Source organism: Thermobia domestica, chromosome 5, assembly GCF_964235325.1.
Source record: "Thermobia domestica chromosome 5, izTheDome1.hap1.1, whole genome shotgun sequence".
NCBI classification, from domain to species: domain Eukaryota; kingdom Metazoa; phylum Arthropoda; class Insecta; order Zygentoma; family Lepismatidae; genus Thermobia; species Thermobia domestica.
In genome coordinates this window covers 284,663,151-284,687,374 of record NC_137458.1, presented here as the reverse complement: position 1 = coordinate 284,687,374, position 24,224 = coordinate 284,663,151, and the positions used below count along the sequence as shown (strand labels likewise).

At 35.2% G+C, this 24,224-nt stretch overlaps 1 protein-coding gene across 1 annotated transcript; it reads left to right on the top strand.

The window, feature by feature from the left end:
• The first annotated feature begins 253 nt into the window (after positions 1-253).
• Positions 254-19,689, top strand: LOC145685555 (uncharacterized). The gene is made up of 6 exons (XM_081757951.1): positions 254-382; positions 5,889-5,958; positions 8,057-8,242; positions 12,936-13,068; positions 17,346-17,373; positions 19,450-19,689. Exons 1-6 carry the CDS (start codon positions 254-256, stop codon positions 19,687-19,689), a joined length of 786 nt encoding a protein of 261 aa, XP_081614077.1.
• The last annotated feature ends 4,535 nt before the right edge of the window (positions 19,690-24,224 follow it).

Sequence of the window (24,224 nt, the reverse complement as noted above, 5' to 3'; positions counted from 1 at the left end):
CAAAAAGCTAGATAACGGTTCCCTAATTCTTTGACATATTATTTTAGCTGATAACCGTCTCCAAACGTTAGCGACAGCGATGGGGCATATATCGCCACATTTCTTCCTCAATGCTATAAGCGACGCTCCGAAAAATATTGGCCTGATTTCTTTAGGTACGTTTCCGGTTAGGATTATTTGAAGAAAATCACTGATAGTGTTCAACAGACGGTCTCTAGAGTCAATGTTCTGGTATAGTAGAAGATCCTTGAGGATGGAAGGCCGTAAACTGTCTATACCTCCTGCGGAGCCTGAAGGAAAGGATCGAAGAGCTCTCTGGACTTCCTTGACAGAAACACTAGGGAGAGCTGGAGCGTTTTCGATGAGTGGAGGAGGTGTGAAGGTGTGACTGTGTGTAGGATGTTTATTCCGTAAAGCTTCTAGCACTGTAGCATTTGGAAGCGCCAAAGTGTCATCAGATATGAGGAGTCTGACTGCTCCATGGACATCGCAGTCGGAAAGTTTGTTCTCTATACTCTTCGTATTGAAGGTTATTGCATCTGTTGATAGGCGAGGTTTGGAGGGTCGTTGGTGGCGATAAAGAAGAGCATCGCAGCGAGAATTAGTCCAACTAGTGATTCTTTGTTTCACCCATGTAGTGATATTGGACACTTTGTTAGTTCTTGTTGGTGAACAAAGAGTTACGTAGGGGAAGAAGAAGAGCTCCTTCCACGATTGCAGGCTATTAGAAGATACAATATTCTGTAGAACTTGACAGAGGGATTCAGCCATTGCTGGTCTAGCTCCTCGAGGTACTCTACGTAGAATAGGAGTAATGGCTTTGAGTTTTCCGAGGAGCGTGTTGCATTCTTCGATTGACATCTCGTTGGGACTATCAATGCAGTTGCGCAAGACAGAACTATGTGAAGAAGATGAGGAAATGGAAGTGAGAGTGGACGATGTGGGTTTGTCTTTAGTACTAGTACGATGGCACTTACTGTTGTGAATTGCTAGGCCTCTTGCATTAAGTAACTGTTTGTTGCAATGGGAACACACGGAATCATGATAAATAGATGCATCGGCAGTATTTAAAATGTTAATGAACGGGTCATCACTATCGTTCAGCAACACAGAGTGGTCCACATTTGTGGACGTTGCACTAGTATCGTGTCCGGTCGACATATTTAGCAAATGGTTGGTAAAGTAAAACAAACATTCATGTTTGAAACTGTTCAACAATTGATGAATAAATTTTAAATTTAAAAATTTATATCCAACTAATTCATTATCATTGTTGGAAGTAACGTGTTTGAACCGATGTTACGAGTAGAAAAAACATCAAATAAGAATTAAATCAGTTTCCAAAAACTATTAGAGACGAGGATTTCACTATCGCAATCCTGAGATGTTCACGCACATTTTAACACCACACTCGTGCAAGTAAACAATGTTTTTCCCGCACTAAACTATGAATCTTTACGGACAAACTCAAAATTTGAACTGGTAGGTTCAACAATTAACAATTAACAATTATTATTATTATTATTATTATTATTATTATTATTATTATTATTATTATTATTATTATTATTATTATTATTGATCCTGGTGTTGATGTTACTGCTTCAAAGAAATGATGAGAATGTAAAGAAATTAGAATGAACAACTATCTCTTTCTGTTAAAAAAAACTTAGTCACATCTTCCTCATGATGGACAAATTATCAGATATTGGTCGTTTGAGGAAACACATTTATTTTTCTAGAAAGTACTGAGGAATAACAATTTAATTTTCTGCTTAATAATTGTTTCGTAGAACTAGTGAAAATTCAATAAAGAAATATATTCTGAAATCAGAAATAATAATATGAAGGACAAAAGAAAAGGTTAAAGAACAAAATGGGAATTCTAGTGTTAAGAATCTATGTAAGGAAATAAATGTTTTACAGCTAGGTGCTTCGAGTATTATAAGCCATATACATTACCATTTTGTTAATGTTAAATTTTCCTTTTGTAGCTCAAACTGAACTGTAAATTGTAATTATTTTGCTCCCTTTATATACCAGGGAGTAAGGAAATTACGAAAGGAAATCCTTGATTTATTAAATCTATACAAAACATATGAAAATCATTTTCCTACATCAATATTTTTTCTCATATTGCAACAAATAGGAACACGATATTGTCAATCGTTAAGTTCCTTTTAATTATTTTAAAAATTATTTTTATATATTAATTTAAATACCTTCATACGATTACACTTTTTAAGGTTATGTTCGCAGTTTAATTAGTATTATTAAGTGAAAATATTTTAAATATTAGACGTTCTTGAAATCAATTAGAAAACTTCCTTTAAAGGCAACGTTTATTACAACTTTCTTTCCGTTCCTTACTACATAAAGCCGGTAGACTTCCTTCATTTAGTTACAGTTCGAGACAATCTTGTCTGATCAACAACAAAAATGAACACATTTGCTGTAAGTTTCTTGAAATTTTTAATCAGTAACATTATATTATATCTTTGCACGTAAATCATTTTACACAGAGTATAAACTTCTAAAGGCAAATATAGATGAACGTTATGGAGTAATCAGTATGGCAAGTTCTGAACAACCATACACATACTGAAAGATATAAATCAATATGAGAAGTATTTCGTTTTTAAAAATTTTTATTTTTCGTGAGCATTTAGTTCCAATTATTCATTTTTTTTCAATTTTATCATTTCCAGTCATCCAAACTCAAAATCCGTTTTATGTATGAGCAACATTTATTTTATTTTTTTAAAAAGGGAAATATATTTATAGGAAGTAATTTCATGCATGTAATTTCCATAGCAATAGAGTAATTAATAAGAATAGATCCAATACTAATTTTGGCACAAAGTTAAACGTCCACGCTCAGTTAGTATATGTACTTTTAATATAAATGGCGTTACAAGATCCTAGAATAGTTTTCACAAGTAATATACATAATAATTTTTCAAGTAATATTCAATATGAAAAGAAAATCCACCAACATCAATCCTATGATATTAGTTTTTAAAAACGCTACTACTCATTTGAAATTGCCTTCAATTAGGCGTTCTTGTTCTATGTATATATATTGTAATTGTTGAATTGGCTGTTGTTAGAATATACACAAGGGAAATGTTGGAACACATTCTCCTTCTTAGTGAATGCATTTCAATAAATGTCATATTATCAAAACTCAAAAAGTACTTTATTTTTAACAAGAAAAGAAAAATAAATTTCCTTAAGTTGCATTGTGGAATCAAGATTACATTACGAAAACTCAGCTTGAGTTGCTCGCTATGTATCTCCTAAAATTTACTTCAAGCAGTTCAGCAGAACTACCGTAATGCAATAGAAAGCAACAGAAAACGTGATTTTAACGAGATGAAATATACCATTATAAACACCTTCTTCATTCTAAAAGGGAATCTTTTACCCACCTTTACTTTCACTTCAAATATTAAGGATTAAATATATTTTTTATTCTTCAGATAAGCTTATATCTCGTTCATAGAATTCAATTATAACAAACCACAAAAGCATGTAAGAAATTAATTTTAAGGATAGTAAAACTTCCACAATTTAGTTCCTTTCTTGTAGCATGTATACTTTGTAGTAACATATTCTCACTAAAGTGTAACGAGTAAGTATACGTTAAAGCCATCATATTTTCTTTTCTGAAAAATAATTATATTAAAGACACTATATTTATGTAAAAATCCATTTAATTTTTGATACTAAGCAAATCCATGTATTACTGAAACTTTTGATTGCATAGCATAATAATTATTCTCTAGTATAACAGCATTGTTATTCAACACACTTCTGCCATGTTTCATGAATTTCATAATACATCATTCTTCGTGGTGAGGAAAACACAGAATAACTTCCTGTTTGACTGCCTTGTCAGATTCCAAACAATGTTCGTTTACATTTCCTTAAGATTCAGACACAGATAGAGATCGGATGGAGCCTCATCTAAACTCAATGCTGGATAATGTACGAAGGTGAAAACAAGACACTTATTCTGCGCTGTTCTCTTTCCATCAATGTTAGGGAAAGATGAATGAGTAACTCAATTTTAGACAAACGCAACTAATATGTGTTTCCAGTTTTGTATGAAGGTTCTAGAATTAATAAGAATTGTTGATTGTGCTTTTAAGCAGGAATTCCAAGGACAGTATACCATGAACGTCTCAAAACACTATCAGCATAATTTGCCTATAAAGGAACTTTGTGGAGCACGCACTAGTTAGTTTCTAGTGATCCTCCGTAGAGAGGTTTAGCGCATATCACCTGCAGCAAGTTCTTAAAAACTCACAACCTTCACGTACATTGCGCTTACGTGCCTCGCTGTAAGTGTAGATATGGTCCCACTTCATGTTTCAAGTAATGTTGCTGCTATATCGTTAACACACTTTCAGGTATCCCGTGATAAGCCTTATTTTATAGCAAGTTCTATCTGTACCTATTCTCTCGAATTGTTCATCAACATAATTAAAAGATAGAGCATCCGTTGTTGTACTTGGCCTGATACCTAATATCTTCCCTAGCAATGTTAGGTTAGCTCCAGTGCTGTTTCCTATACGAACAGAACCAGTAGCAAGACTCTGAGATTCTAGAGAGTCCATTTCGTAAATCGTAATCGTTTTTTGCATATCAATTGAATGTACGCCATTCCCTATAAGAAATTAAATCATAGGACAAAATATGGTTATGGGTCGCTATGTTTCTTGCTATGGCTCTTGGATCCAGTGATGACAAAGTTCAAAGCTGCAACATATAGGGTGAACTCAATACGTTACGGGGAACATCGAACTGATATGCATCATCAAGCTGGAGAAAAGCACTACGAGATTAATTTTCTGATTATTTCCTTTCTTGTTTGGCCTTTCTAATGTGGAACTCTCCTTCTGGCATGGGCATAAATTCGAGCACTGTATAACTTTACACCATCGCCTTAACATTTCCTAGAATCAATGAAACATTGGCAACACTATCATCTTTAAAGGTTAGTTTGACATCAGGAAAGAGCGAAGTTCTGAACGACCAAATCAGGTGAATACAATAATGTTCAAGATAAGGTTCGATCTTTTCCCAAAATCATACCTATAAAAGATAAACAACTCATGCGGGCTGATCTAAATTCTTGCATTACGCGTTCTGCCTCGGAGATATGTAGTGTAAGTGCGGTTTTACAGTATATAACGTAAAAGCTATTTGCAGCAAGTTGCTCCATTTCTTTAATACTGACAACGAATAAAGAAGCATTACTAAAGAAAAAGTGGTAAAGCAAACATAAAATGATCAGAAGATGTAGAAAAGCATTGCAATGAACAACTTTCCCCTTGGAGCTAAAGACGTCTCAATGACTAATTCTATAAAGTGTGACACGGGAAGGGATGTATATTAAAAGTAACGTAATAATAAATATTTGAGGCGATAGTATTTTACTTCCTTGTTATCTCGAGAATATTCAAGTGTATTGTGCATTATTTATTATTTTATTTACAGAAGTGTTATTTTACAAAGACTTGTTACTCACAATCAAATTTTATTTACATCCTAGAAAACAAATTGGAAGCATTACAATTGAAGGAAGAAATTGACCAACAGATCAATATATTCTTTTAAATGCACGTCTAATATAATTTTGATAGTGTCTAATATTGAGGATATTCGGTTTATTAGAAACGCTCTCCCCAGAAATACATATATAGTGAACTTAAAATTACCTACAACCATGGATTATTCATCACCATACTAATTGCTAAAAACAATGAATTTTAAAATTAAATGTTAAGTTTTATATTGACTAGCTCTTTCTTTCACACATAATTAAATTATCTTGTCTATATTCAATTTCGTGTCATAATATTATTTTTCTTCTTTTCAAGATTGTCTTCGCTCTCATTGCTCTTGCATCCTCTGCTTTTGCAGTTGGTGTTCTTGGAGGAATTGGTGGAGGTATTGATTATTATGTAAGTAGAATAAGAATTAATTTACAAATACTTAATAGACGATATATTATTGTTGATATTCACATTGATGTAACTGCATGATTTTAAATTATCCATCTTGTATATTAAGTTTACTGGGTTTTGCTATCTCAATAGAACGGAAACAAAATGTTCAAGTTTACTCTGTTCCTTCCTCATTCTTACACATATTTTATTATTTTAGGCTCACTTCAAAGTTTTAATTTATACACTTTTCTTAATAGTAGTAACATACGAAAGTATTTTTAGAGCATTGAGTTTCGTTTCGTAGTGCGGAGCTAAGGCTTCCAAACTATAAGATTTTAATACTTAAACTTCACGTAGTACACCTAGATAACTTCTACCTGCAACTAACGAAGAAGATCAAAGATAAAAATGGTTCATACAAAACGCTACCACCGCTATCATTTAGTGCTTTTGTTCTATGAGAATTGGTATTAAAACATTTTTTTTTCAGTCATGTGCGGTTTGAATGCAGCGTTAAGATTAAATTTTTATCTGCTCTTGGAGCGGTGAATCGGTTGTAGGGAAAAGCGTCTGAACTTCTCTTATATTATTTTTGTTTATCAATATCTGCAACCGGAAGTAGTAGTAATTAAAACATTTTCTTATATGATATAGTGTTGTATTTTGTGCTGATATATATATATACAGACACCTGAGACATTGATTTATTTACAAGATTCGTTTGCTGCCATCTATTGTTATTTCTGCTCTATGTCGATGTCCAAATATTTTTTTTAGTTTGAAACACTTCCGGTTTTAGTAAACGGATAATTAAATAGACGGAGCCTATTCTTAGAACCTAAATTGAGTGCATGTAATCGCATCACAATACCTCTTACAATTTTTGCTTTATACAAACCAGTATTGAAACCGGAAGATTTCCGGATCTAGTAGAAATCTGTGGTTTGTATGTTTCCTTCAAACATTGAACCTATTGCAGTAAACTGTTTGTCCTTATCCAAATGTATTTTTGTTCAATGATGATTTAAATTGAAACAAGAAATTGTCGATATGAATCATTTGTGGTTGAAGTTAAGCTTCCATGGAGGATAGGAAACATTCTTGAAAGCCGAATAGATTACAAAAAGCCAATTCCTGATTTATTGTACAGATTTCCTCTACAGATATTAGTATTGAAACAGGAAGTAACAGTAAATTTGAAGCATCTTCCGTTTTCGTGTTGTGGATAGTCATTATATGTTGAATGTTTGTATGTTATTTCCAAAGGCGTTGGTATTAGGTGAGTAAAATAAGTGTGCAATGAGCATTTCAGTTAGGGCATCTTTTTATTTAAAAGTGTTAGAAAGTCTTACTTTTTGAGATCAATTGAACGCATCTTACTGAGAACGTGGGCAAATGTTCTCAGGAAATGAGTAATATTTTAATTATTCATACAATAACTTATGGAAATAAGTTCTTTACTACTGTAAGTTTTGCTATATGTCTTACTCGGGATGCAAGTTGCACTACACTTCTTTCGTTCATAATTTTCAATTTTAAATATCAAAACCTTTCATCAGAACAAAAGTTGTTTATACACGGAATAAACAGTATACATAACTACCTTCTTTTTAAACTAGTTTGCATTGTTTTCATAATGAAATTACCAGATATGTCAAACCTACTGTGACAAAACTTTGAACTTCGTCGACAGATTATCTAGATACATTATAAGACTGAAGAAGAGGTCTATACTTAACTTTTACAATCCAAACATGAAATTGTTTCTAGCTGAATTTTATAAGTATTATTCTATGTGGATGCAATATTAAAAATCAAATTAATGCAGCTATAAAATTCGTTCTTAATAAAAATGCAATTCCGTTTATTCAATGTTGGAACTCACAACATAGAATTTTGGAAACATTCCATAGATTACTTTTAAGCTTTCAATAGAACTACTTTCACAGTATTTCTTAAGTAACATACGAATTAGACAAATTTACTATGACTAATATTCACAGCATGTCATAATATTAGAATATAATAAAATCAATTGTTTCAATTTAAGGCCTACCCACGATAACAGTTTGGATATGCAGTGAGTGATCACCTCACAGGAGACAACAAACAGCAGACTGAAGTTCGTGATGGCCCAGTTGTAAAAGGACAACACAGTCTTATTGAACCTAACGGCAGCCGAAGAATAGTTACATATGGAGCTGATGATATCAATGGTTGTAATGCCATTGTGAGAAGAATTGGTGGTAATCTTCACGCTGGAGTTGGAGGTTATGGATACCTTGGTTAGTTATCAAAAAGTATTTTCTGAGGACATAAAATAAAGACCAATATCGTACATTATAGCTGCTTTCTTATTTTCCAAAATATAATCAAATAATATTATACTAGTTAGAGTTCAAATAATTACATAACTGCGACTTACGTTCTGTATAGTTATTTCATACAAAGTATGAAGCAGGTCCTCATGCTCGTAACGTTAACAATATACGTCATAATTTCGACATATGAATTTCATATCACCTTATTATAATAATTTGTTATCCGATTTCTTACAGTTACTGATAATAATATTACTTTGTCTTCGAAAGTTGAAAACGTACTATAAGTATTCTTAAAAGTCTGAATATGATAACAGTTCTTCTCAGGCATGTATCAATACTGAATATATAGTTACTTTCTTCTCCTACGATGTTTAAAATGAGATCCCAGTGATTCATATTTGACTCGATAGTAGTTTTCAACACTGTATATCTAGGTTGTTTATTAGCAATATAATTAACAACAATCATGAGTGTTGTAATTATGAAAGATAATTAAATGTGTTTCATTACAGTACCTTTTTCTCGTCTCGAACGCAAATCATCCTTCTAACCTCGGTATCATCTGGACCCATAAATAACTATCTAAGTATTTTCTCGACATGAGCCTTAAATTTCTTTATTTTTCGTTTGGTCTCGTGTGGATTTGGAGGTAATTAGATTGGTCATATCTCGGTAGCCTAGAAACAAATTGTGTGAAATTGATAATCCATTAGTCTAATAATCTTACTAGCTTACGTATGGAAAGTTATTCGTGAAGAATGACAAATTTCTAAATTATCAATTTGTTACTTTCTTCTTTTGCTGACTCTTTGCAGTGCCAAACACAGCATTGCATACCGAGTTGCTTGTTGAATCTTTTAGAACGGGGACAGAGGAATATATTTAATCCATTTGAGTACTTTTATCGAATATTGGGTATAGCTGTATGACTCTGAGAACAAATTAGCATGGAATGGAAATGCTCCTACTCATCTTCAATAAAATAATCAAGGACGAAAAATGTGCCGATAAAATAATGCTGTCGATTTTTTAATAATATCGTGGAGTCGCCCTCAAAAACACTTTTAGAAGGGTTATACTGTTACTGCCAGTTACTAGTGCTAACTTCTTAGGAAGATAGGTAATGCTCTTAATCAAGACCATCACGGTATCAGTTCCGAATATTTTTGGCAATAGCCTGATCCATTACAAGTAGCGTATGCGGAAACTACTTGGAACTAGCTTTGAAATTTATGATTCATCCGTCTATTTTTTGATCTGGCAACTTTCCGACTTCTTCCTATTCCAGAAGGTTAACAACCAACTAATTTATATGAAGGATTTTTGTTAAAATGGATACATTTTCGAAACTCAGGTTTCACAGATGTCCCCTTCCTTCCTCAAATAACTTCACTAGAAAATATGCGTTTTTATTTTCTAAACAGTTATTTGTAAGTTACTTATAGAATATATATATGGTAATATTTCGCTCGTGGTTCTATTTATCATCATAGAAATATGTTTGTAATTGCGAGCAACGCCAGGTGGATTTTCGCTAAAAAAAAATCCAGTATAAGAAACAAAGGATGGGAAGCACTGTCACCCCTGTATCTCGTAATGGAAGAAGGACACCAACGCCATCGCTACCCAGGAGAAGGAATAACTCTTCGAGGATCATCACAACCGACATCAATCTTGACTGAAAACTCATACTTTCCTAGTTTGCTCTGGGCCTCCGAGTAGTTCTAACACAACACAAGCATTTTAGCTTATATACAACTCTAAGACATTTTCCCCACCTACCTAGTCTGTGGCTTTGTAAGAATCCAACCTCTTTATTAACTTGAAAAGAAGAATAATAACCAGATACCACCCAGCTTGCCGTGGACCTTCGTGGTAATCCTTCAGGTCTAGCTTGCTTTGAAGCTTTGCGGGACTAAACTCACATGGATAGATGTGGAGTACTAATAATCCCACCTCATTCAACTTGCAGGAGTTTTGTTAAATTCTTTTCCTTGGCTGCCTGCTACTTTTGGCAACGATTTCCCTAATAATTTGGTGAACTGTATAAACTATTTAGTAAAATTTTATTACACTTTCTTATAACATTAAGTTTCATATTAATAATAGTTGTGCAAAAAGCGAATCAAATATCATCTAGTCTCTACCTAATCTGCTTTAGAAGAAATTTTACACGTGAAATGCGCCGCATTCAATCCGAAGACATTGAATTTAAAACATTCGTAAGGTGCACTATTTTAATTAACTGGAAAATTGGCTTAAGTCTATTTAGGTACGTATAATAAAATATATTGGTATTTTTCTTCAACATATGAATTAAATTAACTGTACCAACTTTATGCCACGAACTACGTTAGACTGAAATGCTTTTATGTACAATATATTCAATGCGGCTGAACAAGGTTCTATACCATCTTTCAACATTCTACACTTAACTAAATACTCCGGATAGTCAAAAAAAATAATCGAAAAGTAAGAGTAGAAACAAAATATATATGAATCCCAATAAGAATTCGAAAAATATTACAAATTAACAACTCTAAACCCAAAAAAGCATCAGTATGTGTCAATGCTTCAATAAATGAAACTGGTTAAAGAAAACCTGTTTTCAAGATAATAAACAAGGAAACGAGCAACCGGACAATATTGAAAACCAACTGTTCTAGGTATTACTATGCAGATAAAAGTACACAAATGTAACATAGTATTCTTAGTTAATGTAAGAAATAAGCCATAATATTTTCCTCAGGGAAATAACTACCAGTGACCGAAAGGAATGTATAAATGTAAATACAAAAGAAAATAAGATCCATATTAATGTACGAGTGAATACAAACGTTTTTCATAAACATTAGATATAGATCGTCTCAACTTTACGGGCAAAACAAAATTTACCATCGAATACTAAATTGATAACATTCTCCACCAATATCCTAGAAGTTGAAAATAAAGTAGATAAGCGTGCGCATATAACTTTAATCAAATTTAAGATTGGAAATACTACATTTTCTATTTTTTTTTTTTTTTTTTAGATCTTGGAACCAGATGACTTTTCCCCGCTATTCTGAGATTATTTTCTCAAATTGACCTTCAGAGCAAAATTGACTTAGAAAAATACATGACCTCTATACCGAAAGCCGCAGAAACCATTGTTTCCCTTCTGAAGACGCAAAAGTGAAAGAATTATCACAAATGAAATTTATTCCATACATCAATTTATTTTACGTATTCGCGATCCCTACAGCAAAGCATTTTTTCTTCAAGTAAATATCAAGAAGCAAAACATAGAGGACGAATTCTTTCTTGTTTCACCATTTCAATATTTGTTGGGGAGATATGGTTTAGAACTAATGAGTGTGAACATCCCAAAAAGTAACCTCGCTTTAATAGTGTAAAGTACCACATCACGCTCTATGACATTCGGTAGAAGTACACCACTAGATATTTACAAGATAACTGACTATATTTACAAAGGTCAATATACAACAGGAGCTGGAACAAATGACAAAATAGACGATCACTTAACACTATTTTAGGCAAAAAGGAATTTCAGGAGAGATTAATGAAGACAGTCATACTATTAGATATTGAAGATTTTGGCATTCATCAGGACTTAATAGAGCATCAGTAAACTGCAGTTTTCAACTGTTGTATAACTATAGGGAAGTATTCTCCTACTCACTGAGGACATTGGCTATTTTAGAGGCTATACACATAAAATAAACATTGACAAGACGACCAATTTCTACCAATGGTTAACATCTACATATCTACTGTCGCGCGGAGGCTCATTGGTAGAGCGTTCACCTCCGTTGCTTGGGGTCCCTGGTTCGATCCCAATTCACGCCGTGTGAACTTTACGGTGGACAAAAACTGTGCTCTTGGGTATTCTCCGGGTTCTCCCGTTTCCTCCCACTTTTCATTCCAGCATTACATTTATTACTCATCATCACCGTCTCCCTTAGCCTGACCGACATAACCGTGTGACGTAAAGCTAAATATTTCATGTTTTGTACTGGTTTATAAAGGATTACACACCTCGATATTTCACAAAATTGATGAAAAAAGATAATATTGCCTTGCAATGTGAATGTGAAAAAGAGTCCAGGGAATTACATTTCTCAAACGGAAAATGCCACTTAATACTTTTCAATAAAGTATTTAATACTTTTTTGTGAAGTAATAAATGTGAATAATCATTTAAAGTGTAAATAAGTATTTAAACACGTGTGTGTATTAATAACTTTAGAACAACATGAAGCCCTTTCAACAAACTCAAGGAGCAAGCTTTGTACAAAATATAATTATTATCATCTTCGAGAATCAAACGTTCTACAAAAAACATGAACGTTAACCGCAAAAGAATATAGTCAGTTCATAGAGCCAAGTTGAAACTCTATTCACAAAAACATGGCCATGAATAACAGAAGTTTAGAGGAATAACGTAATGGAGTCTAAGAGCTTCGTTTAGACAGAATCGTAACAAGTAGGAAAAACGATGATAGTGTAATTACAACCTCATTCAAAGTTAATTATGAACATTGTACTAGTGGGCGTTATAAGGTTCTAAAATATAAATGCCCGTTCGTTACTACACAAAATAACATTAAAATCTGAAAATATTTAATTATCTTTTCTTTCCTTTTCTGAATAGACAATTCTGTGATTGTCTCTGGCGAGTGTGTTAGCAGAGTCACTAAGATAGCATCACAGTTTTTGAGGGCTTTAATGAGGTTGTCCACATTACATTATTTACTTTTGAAACAAAGCTGCGTAACTGTAGAATGGTAGAAGTAGATATAACAAAATTTGATAACAGCAAGTATCTCCAGCCGTTTATACATACTAGATGAAATTGAAATCTCTAGACATGAAACCTTGCAGCTTTTACTGTATGTAACAAGATTTAATTACAATCAAAAGTTGAAAGTTATTAATTATCTTGCCAATCCATCCAGTTGCATGAATATTTAAACTATGACAAAAAATTATCAGTGTTACTAGAAACAACAAAAAACAGTGAACTGCCTCTAGTTTCCCATGATTGTGCTAGACTTCGTTTGTACCTGTACTGAAGAACAGAATATTTGATCTTATATATAAGTAAACATTGTATAAATAACCCATTATTAAGCACTTAAATTCATACTTACCGTAAGAAGTTCCGAAGAACAAGGCGAGGCACAAAACTAGAGCAGAAGATATCTGTGGAATATATAAGTAATTCTGCATTAATAGTACACACTTTTTATTAGAAGTAGACAGATAGAAAACAGAACAAATCTTAATTTTTATTTTTGATACCACTCTCATATATCTGCTACTTTATGATAATGCCAATACCTAATGATTTCTAAACAAAATATACACATTTACGTCATTATCTTGTTGTGTAGCTGATGGAAATTAACATACGTTAAATTAGTGAATTGAAATACAAAGCTAGAAAATTGTGTCTAGCTTTCTTCATTCTCGCTTTTTTCATGATCTACATTTAGCATTCTATGTAGATCATCCTCTTGCAAACATGGGTACTAAAAATTTAAAGTGTGTTTTGTACTGAATTGATTTAACTAAAACTATTTTAATTAGCTTTACAACAGAAAAGCACATTTGACAAAGTAACTGGTAGTCTCTATAATTAACTAGTTATGATGTAGATTGTAGACTAGATGAAAATTATTATTATTATTATTATTATTATTATTATTATTATTATTATTATTATTATTTAGACGATATTTTTGTTGCTTTACAAAACAATAAGAAATTGAGAAAAAATGGAATGAAAAACTACCTGTTATAACAGTTAATCAAAGCTTCCGTATAGTGGAAAAATTATCCACGATACCGCGTTTCAAGAAAATAGATCTTTCTACAATACGCTTAGGAATAACAAATTTCTATAAGAAAATTGTCTGTTAAATAATGAAAATCCAATAAAGGAATACAAACCGGAAACGAGAATAATTATATGAAGAATAAAATAAAATTAAAAGTACAAATTGTACACCGCAGTGAGTCCTAGTGTTAAGAAGCTATGTAATGGAATCTGTTTTCACAACTAAGGGCTTAGACTATGATTGTATATACATTACCATTTTGTTAATGTTCTATTTTCTTTTGTAGCTCAATCTAAACTGTGAGTAGTATTTTTTCGCTCTGTTTATATATAGTAACTAAGGAAATTTCAAAAAGGAAATCATTTTACGTTAAATCTATACAAAACATGTGGAAATCATTTTGATACATTAACACTTTCTCTTATATTCCAGCAAATAGTATTACGATATTTTCAATCGTTAGATTTGTTTCAATTATTTGATTAAATATTTCTTCTATGATATTTCGAATGCCTTCATATGATTAGAATTGTTAACATTATTGTTTTTACAGTTAAATGAAAATATTTCAAATGTAAAACGTTATTGATATTGAAGAAAAATATTTGGATATGAATTAGCAAAGTTCCTTTTTACAACTTTCTTTCCGTTCATTGCTGTATAAGACAGGTTAAATGTGTTTCATTTAAGAACAGTTCGAGATCATCTTGGCTGACCAACAACAAAAATGAATGCATTTGCTGTAAGTCTCTTTATTTTTTAAAATATCAACATTATATCACATCATTAGACATAAATCATTAAACTCTGACTATACCATTGTGGATTCACCTGTAGAAGTATGTTATGGTCTAACAAGTATTACAGGCGTTAACCAACGAAACATAAACAGAAAAACATATAATAATATGTGAAGTAATAATGTTATATCACTTTACATTTTTTTCGTCAGCAATTAATTACAGCTTCTCAATTTTCTTAATTATAGCATTTATAGTCATTACAATTGAAAGTCTCTTTTATGTATGAACTACTTTGAACTTTAGAAACAAGTGACTAAAAAATACACATTTCCCGGAAACGAAATATATTTATGGGAAATATTATCAAGCCTTTTCTAACCATAGTATATGCATTTTAATCAAAGAGTAATTGATTAAAATTTACGGTATCTCTGTTTTAACATAAATTTAACTCCCAGCTTTTGCTTTGAATGCGTACATTTAATCTAAATGGCATGAAAAAATCTCAACATATTTTTGACGTAATGCAAACACAAGTAATATAGAACAAGAAAATCCATCAGTGTCCTTCTTAAGACATTAGTTTTCTAAAACCCGGGCATACATTTCAAAATGCCCTCAAAGACGTGTTTATATTCAAAAGTTTGTATTTCAAACTTTAAGAACTAGCGAGAATCTACATTTTTCACATTCATAAGGAACACATGATTAAAATCAACATTTTTTAATGAGAGGAGTAGTGAATGGATTGTACCACTTTTAACTCCATTCGAGAGTTTAATTTAAATTATACAGGTGTTAATCTGTGATATAATCAAAAACAACGTATCATTTCGCACTGTGAAGAAAATGCTAATGTGAACAAACATATAGGAAATACATAATTATCTTCTTAAAATTTAAATTATAAGACCACTGGGACCCATTACGAATCTTTTATAAGAATATACTAAGTATAAACTTTACGTTACTGATGAGTATGAAAATTGACGATCTCATAAAACGCACAACTCTTCAGCTGCATGTCTTGTTGTAATGCTGTCTACGTAGTCCATCTCAGAAACACTGGTAATTCCTTGTTTAGTGTCAATAAAACATCTGTGAGAAATTGAATCATTGGACGAATTATTATTATGTATCACCATGTTTCTTGCTATAGCTCGTGGACTCAAATGGTAACAAGTTTGAAATATGTAACATATACTGTGCACTCGAAAAGTTATGGGTTAACCTCGAAATGGTATACATCACGATGCTGGAAGAAATTAGAGATTAATTTTCTGATTATTTCCCTTCCCGTGGTATATACTCGCAGAAACGTTCGTTCTGGAATGAAATAGGAAAGGAGTGCACTGCATTACTGATCAGCACATTTGCTAGAAGCAACAAAGCAACCTCAAATCGTTCTTCTTTTAAGGTTGACTTGATTTTCGGGAAGGACATAAAGTCATTTGTGACCAAATCAACTGAATACAGGGGTATTCGAGATGTTTCTTTCTTTTATCTAAATTGACCTATAGAAGAAAACAACTCGTGTGGCAGCCTAAATCATCACTATACGCTTTGTGCATCGGAGATAAGTATGTCCATATGTGGTTTTACATTATTAAAAAAAATATCTCTGCAGGACATTGTTCTATTCCTTAACACTAACAACAGATAAGGAAAACTACTAACGCATAAATGACAACAAATAATGAATGAAACGTGTGTTGAACAAACTTATAGTTCAAAACTTTCCTTGGGGGGTTCCAGACACCCCCTATTCTACAAGCTTGTGGGGCAGGAAGAGATATATGTAGAGAGCTAACATAGTAACAGATATTTGTACATTGTATTGTAATTTAAAGCTGTCTCGGAAATTAGAGAATGTATTCTGTATCAGCAGAAACGTCTTATTATTAAACTGAATTGTTACTCAGAACCAAACTTTTGTTTCCATAATAGATAACAAATTTGAGGCTTTACAATAGGAGTATGAAATCGAAAAGCAGTCTCATGTATTTATTGTTTAAATCAATGAATTGTTAATAATGTATTATATTGAATTAGATTTGACTCTATTAGAGAAGCTGTTTGCAAAAATACTTGCACTTGAACTGATAATTTCCTAGCATGCATGCAGTGCTCATACGCCATACTAATTTTAAACTGCAATAAATATTAAATTTAAATGCTAAATTCCGTAGAGACTTGCTACTTCTTTCACTTGCAATTTGCTTATCTTGTCTAAATTCAATTTCGACTCAAAATATCATTTTTTTCTTTTTCAAGATTGTCTTTTCTATCATTACCCTTGCAACCTCTGCTTATGCAGTTGGTGTTCTTGGAGGAATTGGGGGAGGACTTGATTATTATGTAAGTATAATGAGAATGTATGTTATAGATATTTACTAGAAACTATAAGTATTTTTAACATTAACATCGATGTACGATCATAATTTTAAATTCTTCAACCTCATTATGTTAATTTTACAGGTATTGGAAGTTCAATAAAAGCGGGACAGTATGTTCAACTTCAAATTGTTTGTTCCTTATTCTTATACATATGTTATTATTTTAAGTGTATTCGAAAGCTTAAATTTATAACCTTTTCTTAATAGTCAGACGCTTAATTTACAGTAAAACACCATTAGCAGCTACTCCTTAGTGGTTTTGTTCTACGGTGATGTTGGAAAAAAAATCTGTCATTTCTGGTTTGAATAGTAAGCTGAGAAATTATTACCTACTCCTGGGGTGCTGAATCGATTGCGAAGAATACAATTGTGGACTTTAATGATATTATTTTCTCTATGAAAATTTGAAACACAAATGGTAGTAAATTGAAGCACTTCCAGTTAAATGTAGTATTAATGGATTTTGATTATGTATATGATGATCACGCTTGAGACGGTGATCCGTTTACGACAAACGTTTTCTGCTATCAATTTCAATTTGTGTTCTAAGGCGATAAATGTTGAAACCGAAATGATTATCAATTTGAAACTTTTCCTGTCAAATATTTAAATAGACGCAGCCTTTTCTTAGCAACTTTAATATAGTATAATAATCTGATCCCGATACCTCTTACAATTTTTGCTGTACAGAAATCAGTGATTGAGACTTGCCCCTCGTATAACTTCGACGTTGGCAGTGGAGAGATTGTGACATTGATAAACTCATAAGCTTGCGCATGACCTGCAAATTCTGCTTTATAAACAAAGGTTCTGTATTTACTTATTTGGAATTTTACTGTCTTGTCCACAATGCTACCTGGAGGTTTCTTGTAAAACGGTTGCCACCAATGTTTAAAATCTAAGATTTTTTCATTGATAATCTCGTAAACCTGAAATGGGGTATCAGTCTTATTTGCATTTGCAATCATATGGTCGTACTATGCTGCTAAATAAATGCAATCGTGTCACTTAAATTCTTGTTTGATTACAGCGAAATTTCAATCACATGTAAAAAAATGACCTGTGACTTTCCACCTCTTTTCTTCGTTTACGTGGCACAGTACCAAGTTTGTCATCACTCGACATTGCCACACACAATCTACACATCATCACCATAGTTCTACATACACAAGTCTCGTGAAAAAGGATTAAGCCTATTTACAAGCCACGTAAACTGTTAGTCAAAGCTCACACCACAATTGTTTTGACTGCATTCCACTGAACAAAGTTGATGGACAAACCAAAGTATCGTAATGACAGGGGAGAGCTCTAATGGCTGTCTACTTACACACTGTCTCACGGTTGTGGTGGTGTCTTGCAGTGACTGGAAGAAGGAAATAAGAAACACAGTTATTTCCTTTTTCTAATCAGGAAGGGATTTCGCCTTCTATATTGGTTATATAGACTTGCGCAAATATTTTTGTTTACTACTCAACGATGTAACTATCTTAAAAGAACACAACTGTTCTGTCAGTTTAAAATCGTAAAAAATCTGTGTACTTATTCCCTTGTTCCAATCAGTGGTTCAATTATTCACATAATAACTTGCATTAATCAGTTCTGTACTACCAGTTTCTTAGTGGAAAGCCAGTTTCATTACATTTATTTTGTACACAATGTTCAGTATTGAGCTTCAAAACTTTTCTTCAGAAGCGATATTGTTTATAAGATAATAATCAGTACAGATCCTTATTCTCTGTTGTAACAAGTGAGCCTTATTTTCAATATGAAATTTCCAAATATTCAAAACTTCGATCACACCAATTTGAAATTTGTTGAAAGATTGAATAGAGGTACTATGAGAAAGAAGGTAAGATCTACAACTGAAACTTTCAATCCACTCCTTTAAATATTTCTACCTGTATTATATAAGTCTTGTTTTTTCTCGGAGCAATATTGAAAGTTAAGTTAATGTAACCACAAAATTCATTTTTAATAAAAATGTAATTTTGATGCTTCCATTTTCTTTGGAATACAATATAACATTTTTCATGCATTCCTTTAAGGTCTCAATAAAAATTAATTCCAATACATTCAGACAACTTTTATTAAGTAACATACGAATAAGTAGATAATTTTTACTATTACTAATATTGACATTATGTAATAATTAAATAGAATAATACAGTCATTTGTTTTCATTTCAGGCCTACCCACGATACCAATTTGGCTATGCAGTGAGTGATCACCTCACAGGAGACAACAAACATCAGACTGAACTTCGTGATGGTCCAGTAGTAAAAGGACAATACAGTCTTATTGAACCTGATGGCAGCCGAAGAATTGTTACATATGGAGCCGATGACATCAATGGTTTTAATGCTATTGTAAGAAGGGTTGGCGCTAATCTTCATGCTGGAGTCGGAAGTTACGGATACTTGTTTTAATTGTCCCAATATAAAAAATATGTTTCCTAATGAAATAAAAAGAAGCTACATTATACATAATAACTATTATTCTTTCCCCCAAGATATATTCAATAAAAGTACATTTGGTAGAGTTGAAATAATTACTTCTCTTCAGTTGGCATGCTCGTATGAGCAATGTGCAATGAGCAATATCGTGGCTTGTAGGTCAGAAGTACCGGGCCCAAGTGGTTGCTTGTCAGTGGTGGTCCAGCGTTTCTGATGTTGGAGTCCGCTACTGTCGCAGACTCTGGCTTGTGAAGGTCTGTTCGACTACTGGGGTTGAGGCATCCTTTGCGATCTAATGGCTTGAGGCGGGGTCTCGCTAGGTTGGTGACTGCAGGGTTCTCGTGCTGTCGTGTTCGGGCCCAGAATGTTGCTGAAAGCTTTCGTCGGGTTTCGCTGAGGAGTTGTCCTCGTGGATCTGGTCGATTCTTGTAACCATCGTGTGTCCTGTTATTGCCCTTCCTGCCCTGATCTGATCAACTTGTAGCGCTCTATGATGGCATTGTGCTATGTGTTCCCATGCTTGGTGGGCGTAGAGCAGGAGTTGACGTATGTATACTATGTACACATACTTTCTCGCCTCATGGGACAGTTGTCTGATGAGGAAGATACGCAGCAGGGCACGGAATCTCCGTTTTCCTCTGTCTGTAGTATCTGTTAGGTGCGGCCGGAAGGTTAGTTTCTGGTCGAGAAGTATTCCCAGGTATCTGGTACTCTGCTGCAGTAGTAGCGGTTTCCCTTGGGACGCAATGTTGTATTCCTTCCGGGCACGTTTCTTGTTGAAGTCCACCAGAGCTGTTTTGTCCGTATTGATCTTTATCTTCCAGTTCCGCGTCCATTTCCTCAGGAGAGCAATGTGTCTCCTAAGAGCTATTTCCGCGTACCTGTGGTTCTTGTTGCTGGCGAACAATGCAGTGTCGTTCGCAAACGTAGCTGCCATCGTAGAGGTTGTAGTGGGCAGGTCTGCTGTGTAGGTGTTGTGCAGCAATGGTGAAATGCATGACCCTTGTGGTACTCCTGCTCATATTGGCCTAGGATATCGGTGTTTGCCACGGAGTGAGAAATTCGGAAGCTCCTGTTGGAGGGATTCTTCACTATTAGGGTGAGGTATCTTGGAATGCCGGCTGATGTCATCATATGCAGAAGTCTATCATGCCACACCCGGTCGAAGGCTTTTTACAAGTCCAAAAACAAGCCTAGCTTATGTCCACCTTCGTTGAATTGGTGGGTAATTGTTTCTACTGCTCGGTCCAGCTGCAGCGTGGTACTGCACCCAGCTCGAAACCCGAACTGGTGAGGGATGATGTTCTTGAATGCGACGCACTGTGTCAGTTTCTTCTGGAGGATACGCTCCACAACCTTGCTGAGATGACTGAGCAAGCTAATGGGTCGGTGGTTTCTAAGGTCCGTTCTTGTGCCTTTCGATTTCGAAATCATGATCAGGTGTGCTTCTTTCCAGCTGGAAGGATAGTGGCCTGTTTGTAGTATTGTGTTGGTGATACGACACACTAGTACCATGACTTTGCGCGGAGCATATTTGGTTGCGGCTGGTGGAATTCGATCAGGACCTGATGCTCGCTGTGTGTTGAGCTCCCTGGCAATCTTCTGGACTTCCCTGGGTGTGACTAGTTGGTCTGTCGGACAGGGAGCAAGTTGTTCCAGTTCCAGTATGCTTCTTTCCACAATTTCTATTGTGCGTCTCTTGGGCTGTACATTGTGCTCCTGGAAGACATTCTCCCAGTGTGTTGCGAATAGGTCTGCCTGTTCCTGAGGTGAGTACATCAGTTCTTGAGGCCCGCGTAGAGGCTGATTCCGGGTTGGTCCTCAGAGTTTGCTCAATGAGCGAAGGAGTCTCCAGAACTCTGGAGATGGCGTCTCCATTTCTCGGATCTTCTGGTCACACTTTCCCATGTTTTTCCTCTGGAGTCTCATTTTGACTCTGCTGGTAAGGTCGTTCCAGAGAGCCTTGTATTGTGGGTTGCGAGTTCTTTGCCACCTCCATCTTACCCAGCGCTTCATATGGATGAAGGCTGTGGTCCTCAAGTCACCAGGATGCGGCTGGGTTTGGGGTCTGTCTCTTGTGGTGGTAGCCAGCGTAAGGGCAGATTTCATCGTAGTAGTTAGGTTCTGGACTGCGGCGTCGATGTCATCCGGAGTTTGTAGAGGGCGTCTGGGGTCAACCATCTCTGCTGCAAGTCTGATTTACCCCTACCAGTTTGTTTCCTTCACCGTTGGAATCCTGCGGGATGAGACGTGATGCCTTGTCGCTAGAGTGAGTACCACCGGACTGATTGGAGATCGTGGATCACATCCGTGCCCTCTGTGATGGCTGCGTAAGCGAGGCAGTGAGGGTCATGTCAAGATCATCAGGGAGTCCCCTATTCCTTAGAAAGTGCGTTGGATCCTTCGGTGCTGCTAGTAGGAGGTCAATCTGCCTGAGGAGCTGGTGCGTGTGTCGGCCGTTTTGATTGGAGACTCTCGAGTTCCAGGCTGGGTGTTTGCAGTTCAAGTCCCCTCCCAGGAATACCCGATGGCCTAGTCTTAGCAGCTGCAGATCTTCAGCAGTGATTTGCCTGTCCGGTGGCCTGTATACTGACAGAAGATGTAAGGGGAATGGGGAATGGATCCCTGATGCCTCAATGGATTGCAACGCAGGAAGTTGAACTGTGAAATGTGGTATGTGTTGCTTGATGATCACTGCTGTTCCTCCTTTGGCTCGGCCCACTTGATCGTTGCCGTACACAGCATAATTGCGAAGGCGTAGCAGATCGGGTGGTTTGAGGAATGTCCCGAGAGCAGAGCCACATCAATGTTTTCCGTGATGGGAAAGTCAGTGAATTTTGCAGTGTTTTTATAGTCCCTCTGCGTTGAAGCAGGCTATTCGGATGTCTCAGTTCAACCTCATATTAGTCGGTGCCATCATCCGGGAGTGAAGCAGCGACTAGGAGGAGGAAGATCATCTTGGGGGTAGGATATGTAGCTTGGGCTATCTGGCGAAGTTCGGTTTTCAGCCGGTCGAGGAAGCGATTGAGGTTGAGTCTTGCTAGCAGGTCTCGGATTTCAAGCAATGTGCCTATTAGTGAGACGAGTTCGCCTCCGGTTTCTGGCTGTTTGGTGGTTGGGGTTGTGTTGCTTGCGTCTGGAGTGCAGTGGACTGTTCCTGGTGGATCCTGGCTTGGGTCGGTTTGCTGCTGTGCTGCTGGAGTTGATCCCTGAGATGACTGTTCTGAAGCTGTGGCGGTATGCTGCTGAGCGGAGCTGGTGTTTTTGCTTGGCTGAGGCTCTGTGTGCTCTGGGGTGGTCTTGGGTGCGTGGTCTAATGCATCTATTTTCTTTTCTCTGCTTCCGTTACACTCCGCAGTTGGTTTCGGGGGGTGGGGGCGGCTACATCTCGTTTTTGGTTGTCAAGTCTCTTGTCTGCTGGGTTGCTGTCTCCTCTGGGGGTTTCGAAGGATGGCTGGTGGGGGATTCGCTGGTGGAATCTCTTGCTGCTTCCCGGTGCGCTTCCTCTTCTTTCTCTTAATGTACGGTCATCCCTGATAGTTGGCAGGGTGGGGCCCCTGGAAGTTGACGATGCGTGCTGATGTATCCCGTCCTTGCTTCTGACATTCCTTGGTAAGATGATTCCCGCTACACTTTACACATCTCGCCCACGCAAGGCATGGGGTTTCCGAGTGGCCTACGCGTTGACATCGATGGCATTGTAGGATTTCGCTGCCCTTGTATGGTTCCACTTCTATCTTGAAGGTGAGTAGATAGCGGATGTCGTAAATTAGTATTTCCTGTCCCTTCGGCAGGCTGACCAAGAACAGGGGAAAATCTGGGCTATTTCCCTGATCGTCAGATCTGCCGTGTAACTGGCTAACTGATTCTACTGTGAATTGTAGTTTGGTTAGTGCGGTTTTTATGTCCTCTGGGTTGGCATCTACAGATAGCTTGCGGATCACTACCTTCAAGTTTCTCACGTTTTTGGGCAGTTCTGAAGATGGCATGCTCTATGTTAATGTGGTCCGAAATATAAAGTAGTTACTTATGATCAGAATTGTGAAAATATGTGATATTCTCTTCATATGTATCTCGTCAGTTTTCTATAGCTATTTAGCATCTAATCTCTTATAGTTACTGATAATACAGATAATTTTATCTTCGAAATTAAAACAAGATAGACTAATATTTAGCTTAAAACTCTGAATATCATCACAGCTTCTTGTGAGGCGTTATCTATCCATCAGCGCCTAAATTAATATTATTGTCCTGCAACGTTCCTTCATGATCCATATTTGGTTCATTAACAGTTTTCAACAGTGTAATGCACAGGATATTTTTTTAAAATAATATTAGATAATATTAGTTAGCATCAATTGTGAGAGAATTAAAAAAGTAATTAATAAATGGCACAACTAAACATAACACTTACAATATAATTGTTTAATTTTGAGTGCAGTCAATAGAAGACAAAGATAAACTGTATAGAATATTAGTGTCGTCTTTAATTGCAATTGTCGTCTGAT

Coding starts and splice junctions, on each gene's coding strand:
- LOC145685555 (XM_081757951.1), top strand. CDS start 254: ATGGAAGGCCGTAAACTGTCTATACCTCCTGCGGAGCCTGAAGGAAAG. Junction 383..5,888: donor TGAGTGGAGGAGGTGTGAAG/GTGTGACTGTGT, acceptor CTTCTTTTCAAG/ATTGTCTTCGCTCTCATTGC. Junction 17,374..19,449: donor AGTTCAATAAAAGCGGGACA/GTATGTTCAACT, acceptor TTTTCATTTCAG/GCCTACCCACGATACCAATT.